Source organism: Pieris rapae, chromosome 19, assembly GCF_905147795.1.
Source record: "Pieris rapae chromosome 19, ilPieRapa1.1, whole genome shotgun sequence".
NCBI lineage: Eukaryota > Metazoa > Arthropoda > Insecta > Lepidoptera > Pieridae > Pieris > Pieris rapae.
In genome coordinates, this window is record NC_059527.1 from 2,568,873 (window position 1) to 2,583,743 (window position 14,871).

The 14,871-nt window shown below is 31.8% G+C and overlaps 3 protein-coding genes across 12 annotated transcripts in view; 1 reads left to right on the forward strand and 2 right to left on the reverse strand.

Annotated features, from left to right (window-relative positions):
- Window positions 1-517: 517 nt before the first annotated feature.
- On the reverse strand, window positions 518-4,523 carry LOC110999082 (protein dispatched). The gene has a single exon (XM_022267980.2). It carries the CDS (start codon window positions 4,194-4,196, stop codon window positions 870-872), a length of 3,327 nt encoding a protein of 1,108 aa, XP_022123672.2. The 5' UTR covers window positions 4,197-4,523; the 3' UTR covers window positions 518-869.
- Window positions 4,524-5,764: 1,241 nt separating this feature from the next.
- Window positions 5,765-7,768, forward strand: LOC110999081 (V-type proton ATPase 21 kDa proteolipid subunit). 2 transcript variants are annotated; one of them, XM_022267979.2, is made up of 2 exons: window positions 5,765-6,542; window positions 6,821-7,768. In XM_022267979.2, the coding sequence occupies exon 1, from the start codon at window positions 5,900-5,902 to the stop codon at window positions 6,515-6,517; it is 618 nt and encodes a 205-aa protein (XP_022123671.1). In that variant the 5' UTR covers window positions 5,765-5,899; the 3' UTR covers window positions 6,518-6,542; window positions 6,821-7,768. The 2 variants fall into 2 exon arrangements, with proteins under 2 accessions (XP_022123671.1, XP_022123670.1); XM_022267978.2 differs by having other exon boundaries at window positions 5,766-6,542; window positions 6,818-7,768.
- Window positions 7,769-9,450: 1,682 nt separating this feature from the next.
- The window catches only part of LOC110999080 (protocadherin-like wing polarity protein stan), a 113,433-nt gene continuing 108,012 nt past the window's right edge, over window positions 9,451-14,871 (reverse strand). For 2 of the 9 annotated variants that reach the window (XM_045632424.1, XM_045632420.1), the window contains exons 51-55: window positions 14,562-14,766; window positions 13,623-14,026; window positions 13,172-13,240; window positions 12,482-12,536; window positions 9,451-11,067 (exon numbers count right to left, since the gene is read on the reverse strand). In XM_045632424.1, the coding sequence (XP_045488380.1) occupies window positions 11,028-11,067; window positions 12,482-12,536; window positions 13,172-13,240; window positions 13,623-14,026; window positions 14,562-14,766 (773 nt within the window). In that variant the 3' untranslated portion in view covers window positions 9,451-11,027. Of the gene's footprint in view, window positions 11,068-11,902; window positions 11,997-12,481; window positions 12,537-13,171; window positions 13,241-13,622; window positions 14,027-14,561; window positions 14,767-14,871 lie in introns of those variants that run through there. The other 7 variants (XM_045632425.1, XM_045632428.1, XM_045632421.1 and 4 more) reach the window with 7 other exon arrangements.

The following is a 14,871-nucleotide window of genomic DNA, read 5'->3' on the forward strand; positions in this document are numbered from 1 at the left end:
CCTAAACAATATCATAATTAATTTTATACATTGTTCTTATTTATATGATTAGCAAGACGTTAAAAATAAAAACAAAACATATTTTCGTAAGAAACCGTTAACAATGAGATAATCTCAGTTGAGTCCTGATGGGAACAATTGAGCACAAATATAAAAATCGAGATTACTAATATAAGGTGATAAAAAATACACAAACATTACGTTACACAGGACCCTAATAATATTAGATATCCATTTATATTTTTTCCAGATGATTTCTTGCACTAATTTTTATTTAAAAAAAATAAAATAAATAGCTTACCTGTACAGTTCAAATCACGAACGGGCACTGGTCGCAACTTGTCAAAAAGCGCTAGAATATGCTAACAGATGGGGTTACTAGTACTAAATTGTGTAGTTTATAAGTGAACAAATGAATACAACAGTTTTCAACCGGAAAGCTTAAGAGTTTAATATTTATTTTTTTAATTATATCTTATGTCTACAATTGTGCACGCCAGTTTTGAAAGGGTTAAAAAAAGGATACAACATTAGAATAATATATTATGTAACGATGCGTATACATTATGACTTGTCAGCAAATCAAGTTTTACTACATATTTTCACATGAGCATACTATTTGCATAGATGTGATTTCCCGAATAGAATATCTTTAGATCAAGCCGCCATAAACATTGCGCAGAAACGGGTTTTCTTATTTGTCTCAACAAACTGTCTAACGTCGAGTATATTGTTATACCTATTATAATAGTGTGAACTGGATCAGCGGTACTTATTGTCACATTTAAATATATGATTAATAATACTGGGAGATATCTCAGGTAGAAAGTAATACTTTGAAACGATATTTTTAAATATAAATCTACGTCTCAGTCATTTAGTAAATTAACTGTTATTTTCCCTACCTTATTATCATAATCTTCGTGTAAAATCACTGTGGTCGCACTAATATTTGATGGACTGTGGGAGTGTGTAATATTTGTTCGATTACTATCTGCTAGATGCTCCAATTCATGGCTTTCTAAATTAGGAACTCCCGAACAAACGGAACTCACCCTAGATACGGAATGTTTCTCATCAGCAATAGCTTCTTTGGAAGACCCTCGCCCGAACACTTGAAGGAGCGAGCAAAGAAAGAATGTTGCATAAATCCAACTGACAGACATTATTAAAGCTAGAAACATCCCAATTTGAGAGTAAGGTAGAAGATTTGAACGTAATAGAAATATACCAGCAAGGCCAGTTGTAAAAGCGGCTGCAGCTGTTGGACCTGACGAAGTGCATAATGCATTTTTAACCCTTGCCGATTTAGAACCACTTGTGTTAGTATAACTCAGAGCATAATGTAAACTGAAATCAACGGCTAACCCAGCCGACGTCGATATAGACACACTTTCCAAAATATTCAATTTCCAACCACTTAGTACTAAAATGGCTATAGTTACTGTGGTTGAAAAAATCATTGCCGCTAGGGCACATATACTAACAGCAAAACTAAAAGTAGACGGTAATAAGACTACAAAACCCAAAGCGGCGGACAGCATTAACGCCATAATAGTGCCACTAGCGAGCGTCTTCTGCAAATCATAAAACTGTAGATCCGAAACAAACCAACCATTTTTCATACCCGGTGGTGCAGATATTAATTCATATTGCGTCCAATTTTCCACTTGTTCGTAAAAATTATGCATGTCGGTATACGACATTGAATATGGTACGACACTTTCAAATTCAACAACAAAAGCAACAACTACAGGGGGATTGGCGCTTCTAAGAAATTTCGGTCCGGCAACACCAGGTATAAAAATTTCACGTGGAGTTTGATATAGAGACTCCATTGCTTTAATAATACAGTAATCAAATACATCTTTTGTGTAAGGAAATGACGACGATTCACAACAAGGGGACCGATTCATTTTATCAATAACATCGATACAACGTCTACTCATATACATCTTAAAGCTTTCTATAAAGCAGTTTGGTAATAAAGGGCCAGGAGTGGGTTGGTAAAAGGGCTGGGTCTTTAAGTTTCTGCAAAACTGAGATAGCCAAACTTGAGATTGGGGGTTTGATATACTAAAGCTCTCGTCAAAAATTAACTTTCCCTTTGAGGCAGGATCCATATGATTTCCATTGTCAATTGCTTCTATACCCCAAATCCAACGTAGTGGCATTTTCATCCCACTACCTACATCTCTACCAAAATTTTCAAAAATAAATCTATCGCTATACTCGAAGTCGTACATTTCAAATGGGTGTGAAGATTGGAAAAGCTGAAATGTTTTTGAATCTGGAAGTTGAAGTCCTGGATAATAAAATACAACAACAATACTGCAAACTCCTACAGCCCCAAAAATAAGTGCCAATATTACATATAATCTCATGATACAAGTTGTGATAAACCTATTCAATATAACTTTTATATCTTCTCCAATGCTATTTAATGCCTTATTAAATGCACCTAAAAATAAACAACTAGATATACACATTTTAACATCTAATATAAAAACTGAAGCTGGCAGCCAAGTCATCATTAGAAAGAAATTTACTAGTACTGTGGTACCGGCAAAAACACTAAAACAATTTATTGCTGGTATGTAACTCACATATGAGGCAAAAAATGCAACAGCTGTTGTTAAAGTTGTTATAAAGATTGCAATAACTGTGTGTTTAAGAGTTTCTTCAAGAATTTGTACTAGTATGGTTTCACCAGCACTTGAAACATTTTTAATATCACTGAGACCATTTTCTTGAATTATTATATTATCCTTGATGAGTCTTTTACTAACCATTGTCCAAACTTTTACATAAATAAATGCATCATCAGCTCCAATTCCTATCACAACTACTATAACTAATAAATTCATAAATGGAAAAAAATCTAAAGAAAATATATAAACATACAAAAAATAAGCAACACCAAGAGAATATCCAATGGCAATGAATAACAATACTGTTAGTAATAATGACTTTGTGTAGATCCAAACACCAATAAGAACAAAGAAGCCACCTAAAGCTATTAACCAAGCATCTTGAATAAGCCAGAGATCAAATAGTGCATTTCTTAGTCCAAAATCCATAGCAGGTATAATGAGACCATCACATGATAAATTTGAACTTTGGAGAAGTTCATAATATGGCAATACTGTACTACTTGTTGGCAAAGGTAGGAAAAGCATACTATTTTTAACAAAAGCATTTGAAACATTTTGAGGTGAAAATGCATCAAAATCTACAAGATAAAATAATAAATTGTACACTGCATCATATTGAGTGCAATATTTTGGTACTCTACAAATATTCATTTTACATGAAGCCATTAAAGTAAAGTTATGAAAATAACCTGCACATTTCCTAATAATATCTATGGTAGTCTCAACGTCTTGTTTAGTTATATTATCACAAGTGCTTTTACCAGAAATTAAGGCAATGTAATTTGGAATACTCCACATAGGGCAACATAAATCGTCAGATTGCATTGATCTCTGGCAAAGATCAAAATAAACCTTCCCTCCCAGTTGGACTAACTTACTCTGTAATTTGCAGACATTTTGTACATTTTCAAAGGTCAGTAATGATGAACCATCTATGGTTTTAACAACTAAATGGGCATAATCAACTACTGGAGATCCACAAATGCCAGATGCATAATTATGATGTCTGTAATCTTTAGGTGTAAATTCCATCTCTTTTAATGATTTCCATTGCTTCCATGTATGATTTCTAAGAAAAGCTGTGTCTTCATCCTCATATGAAATATTTTTCCCAAAACTCCAATGAACATGGTTTATAGAAATATTTGTTTCAGATTTATATGAGGTCTTGGCAAAGGCAGTGTTATTATTGAGCTTTTTCTTATTTTTACGACCTTTCTTATGACCATGGTTTAATTTATGTTTTGATTTAACTTTTAACACATTGTTAAAAGTAAGATTCATTCGTATTTGGTCTTCTATTTCTTTAGGATTTACTGCAAGTTTTCGTGATGGTCTTGTTTCATCAATAAGATTTTCCCAAGCTATGAACCGATTTGATAATCCAGTTCCACGCGTCTCAAAACCAATGATAGGGTCAGAAAACGAAGGTAGATCACGGCAAACCAGGGGGATAATTGTAAGAACGGTTGAAACTGTGGCGACACCAAAAATAATGAAAAAAGAGTATCGCACTATAAACCTGGCGTACGCAGACAACATCTTTATATCTTGATATTCTTGGCTTCATATTTGATTGTTACTTCATCTTCTCGGTCCTGGTGTCACTATATTAATAACATGAATCCCATAATTCTATGATTGTGTGAGGTATTTAAGTTACATTTTTGAAGAATACAGCTACAATTCGCAAATTCATAGATAAACGTCGCTTAAATTATAAAAAATAATATCATTGGATTTTTGTTGAACACGATAACCTTACTTTAATTCACTACATTTAACATTTTTACATCTGAGCAATAAAATTTGTTTTTGAATTAAATTTCAAATATTTTGCTTTTGTAGCTTGTTTTTGGGTGTTGTATGTTGTAAGTTGTAACTGGTTTATTGTACATTGAGTCTTATGACAACAACGAGAGTTATGTCAATGTAAGCAATGACAAATTGTATTTTGTCAGCTGATCCATAATCACACATAGATCTAAGTTCTAACTGCCTGCGTTTGTCGATTTGATAGATTTTGCCATGTGCAAATTCTAATTTTCGATTATACGGAATACCGGGGTATGTTGCCGTATTAAAAAAAAAAAAAAATTGTGTAATGTATTAAAATTCGTAAACAAACCGTCCATTATCTACTTTTCAATTGAAGCGTCAGTTGTATCAACTGTAAGGGATCCGATTCATCCTGTCTTTCAAACAACTTAAAAGCAACATCTAGAGCTCCAAAAGCTTCTGCGTGAGATGGTACTTGACATACATCCCCCCAGTTTCAGTCTTTTCTTCATCTTCTTTCTCGTTACTGTTCAAATTCTCTATGATTTCTTCATACGTTAATATTTGGAATCCAGGGTCTTCACTATCGCAGCAAACATCTCTGTTCACCCACGTTTTTTTTGGTTAACGTAAGTTAAGGGTATTTTAATATTTTTGAAAAAGCGCAGATTTTTGATTTGCCAATATTTACCAGTGCCAATCGATCTGTTCCTTTAGTGTCTGCACAAACCATAACTGAAACTCTGTCCTTACTCACTTTGTTTCCCGGTGCTTTTTTTCAATTTGGGAATAAGCTTATCGTAACATATCTCGTTGCGCCGTCAAAACATTTTTAAATTGATAATTAGAGCCGAGACGAATGAGTCCAGATAATCGGGTGTTCGGATAATCGGGATTCTACTGTACTTTACTATGATTTTTCGTTCAATATGACTTAATCGATTGATTAAACTATAAATGAAACTATGTAACTATCTGACTGTTGTTTCTAAATACTAGTTGTATAGCTGTTACATGTACAAGTCTAACTAGAAGAGAGAACTAAATTTATATTGATGTTTAGTAATCTAAAGTTTTCAGAACATTGAAATAATAATATTTCTTTAGTTTAATTAACGATTCTATACATTTAGATCTTAGTTAATTTAAACAAGTTATTTCTTACTGCCTTATTTAGAATTAAACTTGACACATAACCATACAAAATTACAAAATAACCATATTAAATTGTATTAAAAAAATCAATTAAAAACTAATAACTATAGAATGCAACAGAGACTATAGCTGAATGTATATAATTATACATTTTTGTATCTGGTAAGTTTAATTTTGTCTATGACATCTTGTGATCACAAGACTCCTTCGTTTTTGAGTTTTCTGTCAAGGCAGGAATTGGAGAAAAAAAGGCCGTCCCATTCGGGATTATTAGGTTCAGTAACTCCAATTGACCAAAAATATATCTCAAAATGAGATACTTCATGACTTACCTGTTTGTGCTGCTGGTGGCGATCATCATACCTATATTTTCTATGTACTATCTTCTCAATGGAAAGGGTGAGCAAATAAGTGTTGGCTGGTTCCTGGAAAACACGTCCCCGTACATGTGGGCGACATTGGGTATTGCCTTTGCAGTGTCTTTCTCCGTGGTTGGCGCTGCGATGGGAATTCACACGACAGGAGTTAGCATAGTGGGTGGTGGTGTCAAAGCTCCCAGGATTAAAACCAAGAACTTGATTTCTGTCATCTTCTGCGAAGCCGTGGCTATCTATGGACTGATTACTGCTATCGTATTGTCTGGAATGTTGGAGAAATACACAGAACCCTTAATTGACATTAACATCAAACAACAAAACTGGATGGCTGGATATGTTATGTTTGGTGCTGGCCTGGCTGTAGGTTTGGTAAACCTGTTCTGTGGTATTGCTGTTGGTATAGTGGGCTCAGGAGCCGCCCTAGCTGATGCAGCAAATGCAGCTCTTTTTGTGAAGATTCTTATCGTTGAAATTTTTGGATCAGCTATTGGTCTATTTGGCCTGATCGTCGGCATATACATGACATCAAAGGTCAAAATGGGTAACCAGTAATTTGGCAGAAAGCATTAATTTATGTGTAAGTAAAATTTACATTTATTGATTAAGAATGTTAGCGAGCAGTATAAGCTTAGTGGCTAGATGTGCTATACTCAAGTCTTGAGGTTGTGCTTTGAAACTTCAGCTATCCACCAATGTTCAATTTTAAAAAATTAAAGAAAGATGTAAGAAAAACTTTAAAAAAAATTGTGCACAGATGGTGGTTTGATAATAATCTGTTTAATATTGTTCTATTAATGTTATTTTATTGCTAATAATTATGGAATTAAAAATATAATTTTTTTTTATTTTCAGCAGCGAAGCACTGGACCTAAATGGAGTTACAGCAAGCGGACACCTTCTCTACAGTGCTTAAAGCTATATTTATTTATATAAGAAGCAACTTAAGCTTGAATTATAAAATAAGTGTTGGACTTCTGATAATGTTTTATTGATGTGAAACGTATAATGTATTTAATTTTAAATAATCTTGGTGACCATTGTTTGTCAAATATTTGGTCTTAGCATACTATCAAATGTAGGTTTTCATTATTAGACTTCTAATTCTCACATGGAGATTTTTATGAACAATATGTTTAGCTGAGGCCTTATATTTTAGTGAACAGGTCGTAACTGTATTGGAGTGTTTCTAGCCACATTATTAACATAATTTCTTTATTAAAATCAACAGAGTGCTATGTTGAAATGACTAGATATACAGTAAACTTTCATCATGTATATTTACATTTTAATTTAATTTTCTAAAAAAAAACACATTTTGTAAATTAAAGCACAAATGCTGTTGTATCTAATCATTTTAAAGCTTAAAACATTCCATGAAATCTTACTACAATTATGGAAGCTTGGATTGGTTAATATTTAATCTGTATATAATATTGCTGACTCAATATTTTGTTTCAAAGCTGCTGGCAATCAAAGATAGGCCAATGTCATTATATGTTTCTGCCACCCCTGTCAATATATTTTACAAATCTATTCTATATATATCTTCCAGACATTGTAAATATTAGTTTGCTTTCTTGTACTTTAAATAAAATCTAATTTATTGTAAAATATTCACAAATTCGAGGTGTCGACATGAATGCCGTGCGATTGAAAGAAATCGACTTGCGAGCTCAACACATTTTGAGTAAAAAACGAAAAAGTATTATGTCAGTTGAAGAACCATTTACTGATGTTTAAGTTACACATATTTGTGCAAATGTAGATATTATGTATGTTGATGAATAAATAGCTAAAAGTTAACCTATTGTGTTATTTTACCTATCTTCAACAAGGTTAGATAAGGCTGTGTAATATTAAAATCACGAGCTTGTTACGAGACAACTATCTTAGCACGATAAAACGTGAAAAATGACTATAACTGTTTTGATGGACAAATATTATCTTATTTAATTTACTCGCTTTGTTGCATGATCTTTGAAATAAATATTTTTTACAGTTACAGTGTATCCTTGTACGATTACATTATAATTATGTTAGCTAACATTAACATTTTATGGTGGTCAATAGGAAAAAAGCATTTCGTCTTGCAGATGCGTGTTTTAAACGCTTCAGGCATAGAAACGAGCACATCACGTGATCCTTAACCTTAGGTTAGTAACGTTTATTTGACCAAAGCAAGTAAGAATCATAAGTGATTTGTCCTTTTATATAATGTCGTTCCCTCGTGTTTATATTTTTGTGCAAAAAAACAATTTCTGTATATAATCCTGTAATCCCTGTAGTTTTCTTGATGTCGTTTTAATGTGATCAATTATTGGGATTTACCATCAAGAACACCCACTGTGCGGGTATAAGTGATACGATGCAAATGTTCTTGCCGACAATTCTCAAGGGTCTGCTGCACGTTATGGTGGTTTTAATTTGATTAAAGTGATGTAACCATCACCATCTTTAACGCCATCCACCACCATCTTTAATATGTTTATTATTTCAAATTATACTTTGAAAAGTTTCGTACTAATTATAATTTTTGTACTGGCTGACTGGATTAAGAAATGAATACCTACTTAAATTAAGTATAACAAGGTCCTAGGTGCGATTATCGGCATAACAATAATCTTAGGAAGGTAAATCTTCAATTGATAATTTAAAAATTCAATGTAAGCATTGGCCATTGTCTCAGTATATAGAACATTCTGGTTTATACGGTAGCACACCTTTAACTAAAAAATACCCTTAGCCCGAATGATACTCTAGATCAAATAAATCTTTTAAAATAATTATTGATTTCTGTGTGCGTATTAATAAGTGTAGTAAATAGTACCAATTAATTGCAAGGTGTTCGAAAAGAAAACTATAGTAGGTATTGATGTCTACGAAAACTGGAAACTATAGAAAGCTCACCTGCATAAACAGCAGATTTCACCAAATCTAAATGGTATTTAATATACGGAATACGGTAAGGTAAAGAAGTGGAGTAGCGCCGCTAAACTCTGATGTAGATAATATTAAAAACGATACATTATTTTGTATTTAGTAGCGACATCTATAATCTGCCATTAGAAACAATACGATAATACAAAATGAATCCAGCCAGACTGATCGAAAAACCTTCCGTTTGTTTTGAAGAGCCGTACATTCCCTTCCTCCAGACATGTTTAAGTACATTTTTGTATGACTACCTACCTACCTACCTAGTCTGTCCAGTTGTTGGATATTTTTTTGAAAATAAAGAACAGATTTGGAATTTTAAGAATAATATTATGCAGTTCGGCATTTTTACATAAATCATTATATTTCTACTGTTATAAGGATTTCTATGGGTATGCTAAAATGACAAATATAAACTTATTTCAGGTAGGTATGTCCGGTTGACTTGAGTTTTGGCTTCCTGCAAACATTTTCGGTGATTTAAATGTTTATAGTTATAGGAATAATAAGACACCACAAATTCACAATATATTTTTAATTTTATAAAATGGAATGTGTTTACAATATCACTATTACTATTATTATAACTCCTGATTTAAGTGTACATTTATAATATTCCGTTCCATTATGCTATGAAGCTTAAAATGTTAAAAAGTCGAATGAGCTACATTCATAAATTAAAAGCATATTATAAAAATGTAGGTATATCTATCAATTCATTTTTTATAGAATTTTATTGAGCAATTTAATTGTGAATATAATATTGAATACATTCCAACTAACAACCCGAAAAACAACATACCTACTTATTTTTGGACTTATTACAAGATACAGAATTATTTAAAAAATATCTTCAGTCGAAATGTTATTGGACTGCAAAGGCCACGTAAAACTTTATACTTTTTCTAATTTCAATATTTTATATGAACAAAACACAGACCTACATTTTATTTTGTAACATTATCTGATTCTTCATATTTAATTTAATTTTACTTTTAATGATAACATAATTTACAGAAACATTAAAATACATAAATTTTAGCATCTCTCACATAAATTGGCAACACTGAACCAAAAAAAAAAAACTATAGAGTGCACACTCAACCATTATGGCAAAATATTTATCCTACATAAATAAAGCTTTTCAATAATTGCCTACTTAATTAATTCCTAAAAAGCAATGCATTAACATAAGTATTTACAGAATAGGTGGACTCTTCGTAAAACATTGAAATGCACACAACACGCTCATCAGTAGATATTTACACCAAGAGTATTTTATATTATGTTTGCATACTATTTTTGTCTTACCTACACTATGACAAATTAGCTACAAACTTTATTATCTATGTGAAGTAGCCGCATTTTAAAATTGAATCATTGAGAAGATTCTAAATTCATCTAAAATGATAAGATTGAGAGAATTTAAATATGTATTTAAAAATTTCAAACCAACGATAATTTTATTATAAACAAAAGTTTCGTTGTTTACTTACCACGTTGCTTGCATGCAATTTTGATGTAGTTCTCTTATTACCTGCTGACGTCACAACCTTAGGATTGCGCGGTATACAAAACTCTAGATTCAAGTCGAGGTCGCTGTCGCTATTGCGATTTATAGAGTACGGGCGCTGTATTGCGAAAGTGCTAAGTATTTTGCTTTTTACATTTCACTGCGATCTTAAAGTTTGATGTAAGTTGTATGCTTTGTATCTTATCTTTTGGTGTTATACAAAAATATCTTATTTATACATTTTATATTAATATTATTTACACGACACACTGACTTTGGATTTCATATTGAGTTAAACCATCTTCCTATTTCTAAGAACAGTGGAACTGATAAATCACACTCTCTATAAATATAATGAATTTACTTTTGCATTTAAAGTGTCAAGAATAAAGACACATTTTACCAGCTCCACAATTCCCTTTGACATTAATTTCTTATACCTTAGAATTATTTTCTATTAAAGCATAGACAAAACTAAAATACTCTAGCAATATGGCAGTGCCTGTGGGTATCAGGGACAGTCTTTACAAAAATAAAAGCTATCTTAAATGTTATACATAGTAAAAATAAATTACTAAACTAATTGAGATTCATTGGAAATCTTGTACTATTGTTCTACACCCTTGTTTCTGTGTCATCTTCAGTAGTAGATTTCCTGTGAAATTCAAATTATGTTTTAAATATATCTTTATTTAAAGAAATTCCTATAATTAAAATTATTCTATTTAATTTGTTTTAATCCAGTAGATATTTATGCTCTGTTAAATACATTTTCCATAAAAAAAGAAATAGTTTAGTATCAATAAATAAAAATATTAATAGACAAAGTATAAACTAGAGACATAATAAATCTGGTAAGTTCAGGTAAACATCAAAAAGTAATATAAACAGCGCCACATACTCTTCTTGGCCGGTAGGAGCGTCGCTGTCATATGTTAGTATTGCCAGTAAATAAAAATTAAACATAATAAGGAATATTTGAAGTCATGAAGACTACTTCATAATTTATTGCAATGTCTATAACTATATGTAATACAATGCATAACTAGAAAATACTAGTAGTGATGCCTACAGGTCCAAATTTAATGACGTGGAATAAGTGATACCTGTCTATCTTATTTTCCATAATAAACGTATTTTATTTATACAGTTCCAGTCAAGGAATAAAAATAAATACATTTTAGTTGAATATACATATACATATATATATAAAATAAGATTTATTGTATACACCAAGAAATTTCAGAAAATAAACAATGTCAGTCAAATTATTTATATTTTCTAATATTTTTTTTAATATTAAAAAGAAATAAATTTTAAAATGGCGCCGATAGTACCAATTTCAGTCGCCGGCCAAGAAAAGTACGTGGCATTGTAGATATATATATAATATATATATATTTAGTAATGTAATCTGATTATTAAATATGAATCTATTAAAACATGCAAGTTTTCTTTTTAACACACGCATACAATAAAATAAATATTACCTCTTCCCTATGTTGATGGTTTTGCGTGCAGCAACACCAGTTAGCAAAGCAAAATATGATTTACAATGAGTGTTTCTCATACAACCGCCACCATCTAATGACAATTTTATATTATTTGCTTCAAAAACAATAAACTAAAAAGAAAATGTTTAATGACATCTTTTAAGCTCAATTTTATGTAATGTACTGTGTGTTTCAATTAAACAAAATTGTATTGTGTAAAATGTGGAAATAAGATTTGATTAATGTGAAATAATTTTTAAAATATTAAATAGTGTCTGAAGAAAATCAAACCAGTGAATAGTTTTTAATATGTTATAGGCTTTTGAATAAAGTATTTGAATATGTCATGACTTATTTTAGAGATTTCAAAGGTTTCGGTTCGTTTGATGAATCCTGTTTGGTTAATAGAACCAATTTACTTTGAAATTGTTAATAATGCAGAAGTTTTATTGATTTGGAAGTCGAGTGTTTAAAATTAAATCTCGTTTTTAAATAAAATTTCGATACTTTAACTCCAGGTAGTGTTAACAAATTTAAATACATGCATTATTTTATTTTTATTCTTTAATTACTCACTCGCTGGTTTCGCCCATACTTGCTAATGGTGCTCCCATTTGTTGCTGCCCATCTGCTAGAAATGATAAAGGAAATGAAGACAGATGTATTTAATAGTAGTTAGATTAGCCTGTAAGTCACATGGAAGGTACGGTGCCAAAGTCACGACTGCCTAAATCTGCTCATTTGCTCTTCCGTAAAGTTTGAATAAGCTTAATAAATAAATAAAATTAAATGTCTTTATCACATGTTTATAGATCAATTTACGAGGCTTTCTAGAGGCTAACCATACTTGTGTTGGAAAACTTAGCTTTTCTTACGTGAACACAATGAACCTAAGGAGGCTCGGTTTAGGAATGACAAAGGTGTCAACGTGTCTGAACATCAAATGATTTCTCCTTACATACTTTAGACACTCCTTACATATTTTATACAGAATGTGAAATAAAAAAAAAACTATCAGGCATAAGTTAATTGGGTCGATTATATATGAACTGAATTTGAAATAAGACTGACGATGCATTTTTGGTCCTTCAAGCCGGAATAATTTTAAAGCATTCATGTTGTTATGTTGTTACTCATGTATTATGGATATACCTGAGGTTACATAAATACTGAATCCACTATTATGATTAAAGTATATATTTTACTATAAACACAAAAAATGATAGTTCTACTGAAAAATTGCAAATTATAATGGAAAGCAGTTACCTGCGCTATCACTACTAGGAGCTTGTGATGAGTGGGTGATTCCACGCAACGTTATGTGGTCTTCTTCGGCTAAAGCAAAGCAAAACATTTACTACATCGGATAAGAAAGAAGATTACCCAAGTTACTGAAATCTTATCACTTTTAGTCATTCATCAATCAAATTTAATTCATGTCCTAAATTTTTAAACATATAGGCTATTTCGTCTTAATTTATGTAGCAATTATCTATTACTTATTAGAAACAATAGATTTTTTAGGCAATCTTCATTTCTTTTTGTGAAAAAAGTCACACAATGAACATAACAATTATAAATTTTCACAAAAAACACTTCATACACCCAAAATTTTGATGCATTTTTCATGAAAATCTTAGAAAAATAAATAATATTGTAGTTACTTTGTAAAGCAATAAATACATTCACACAAATAGGTATCGACAATTCAACATACCTGTATATGGAAAATGGTATTTATCGTGTGTATGTTTGTCCGAACCGTCGGACATACGTTCCGTATATTCCCCATAATGCCCCTCTATTTTCCTTTGATAGTCATTTTTAAGCATCGTGGCTATCCCGGAATCCCGAAAATCCCTTTGGTAGCCATCGTGTTCCCGGGCTGTCACCCCCGAATCGCGGAAATCCCGGGAACCATATGTGTCTGCGTTTAGGTATTTTGTGGGACTATAACCATAGTCTGAGGTACGGGAGGAAAGGTAGGTTTTAGAGCCGTAGGGGTTAGTGGGAAGGCGATACATGGTGGGAGATATGGGATATGTGGGATCGTATGGCATTTGTTTGTCAGTATCGGTCGGTAGAACTCCATACATAAGTTCGTCTTCCATGCCTCCGTATCTGAAAACGTTGATTTATTTATTTATAAAATCTTGCCAACGCTCAGAACACTGTTACATTGGTACAAGAAAAAATACAAGATTTAATATGACAGGCATTAAACATAGTAAACATGAAGACAAAAAAACTATATTGATTCATAAATTAAAGAAACAAAAGGAAAATTTATTTCTCTCATTTAGAAATGGGAGCAACTATGGATATTCAGAACTAGCACGTTTATTAGAATGTTTTGGCTAAAACTCATCCAAGAGGAGGGACTAATGGGATGATCACGGAATTTAAAATTAGTTAAAAGGCTGGGACAATATCTTAAGTCTTTGATGGAAGAACAATATGAAGAAACGTCGCTGCTCAAATTTTTAATGACAAACAGCAATTTCACTATTTTGCTTGAAAAATGGTCAAGAATAATTTGTAACTGATATTGAGTTTAAATTTACTTTTTATCCTTTAAAAATACATGAACAAGGATTTTTGCCACAGCTTTTGGGAATTCTAAACAAAAATCACACAATTACAGGTATTTTATTACCTATTATCCAACGGCAATCTCGAAGCGTCGACGCTGGCAACATATGTATCGTGTACATTCTCTAGTATTGACGGTTTCATCCGATGCCTGCTTAGGTGATATACGTCAGACGTAAGATCCGGGTTAGGCAATGGGTTCGGAGATGGAGAAGCCTGGTCATCCGACCCCGTTTCTTGGGACCAGCGACCTTCCGGCCGATTTGTTTCTGCAAAATAGTAGATAAATTGAAAAATAATTTTGTACAAGCGATGGCATTATTGAATGTCGAGTTAATAAGTAAATTTTTTAACAAGGATTCAATATAGCGTTA

Bases quoted from the DNA above. Each gene is read 5' to 3' on its own strand.
- LOC110999082 (XM_022267980.2), bottom strand. From the start codon at position 4,196: ATGTTGTCTGCGTACGCCAGGTTTATAGTGCGATACTCTTTTTTCATT.
- LOC110999081 (XM_022267979.2), top strand. From the start codon at position 5,900: ATGAGATACTTCATGACTTACCTGTTTGTGCTGCTGGTGGCGATCATC.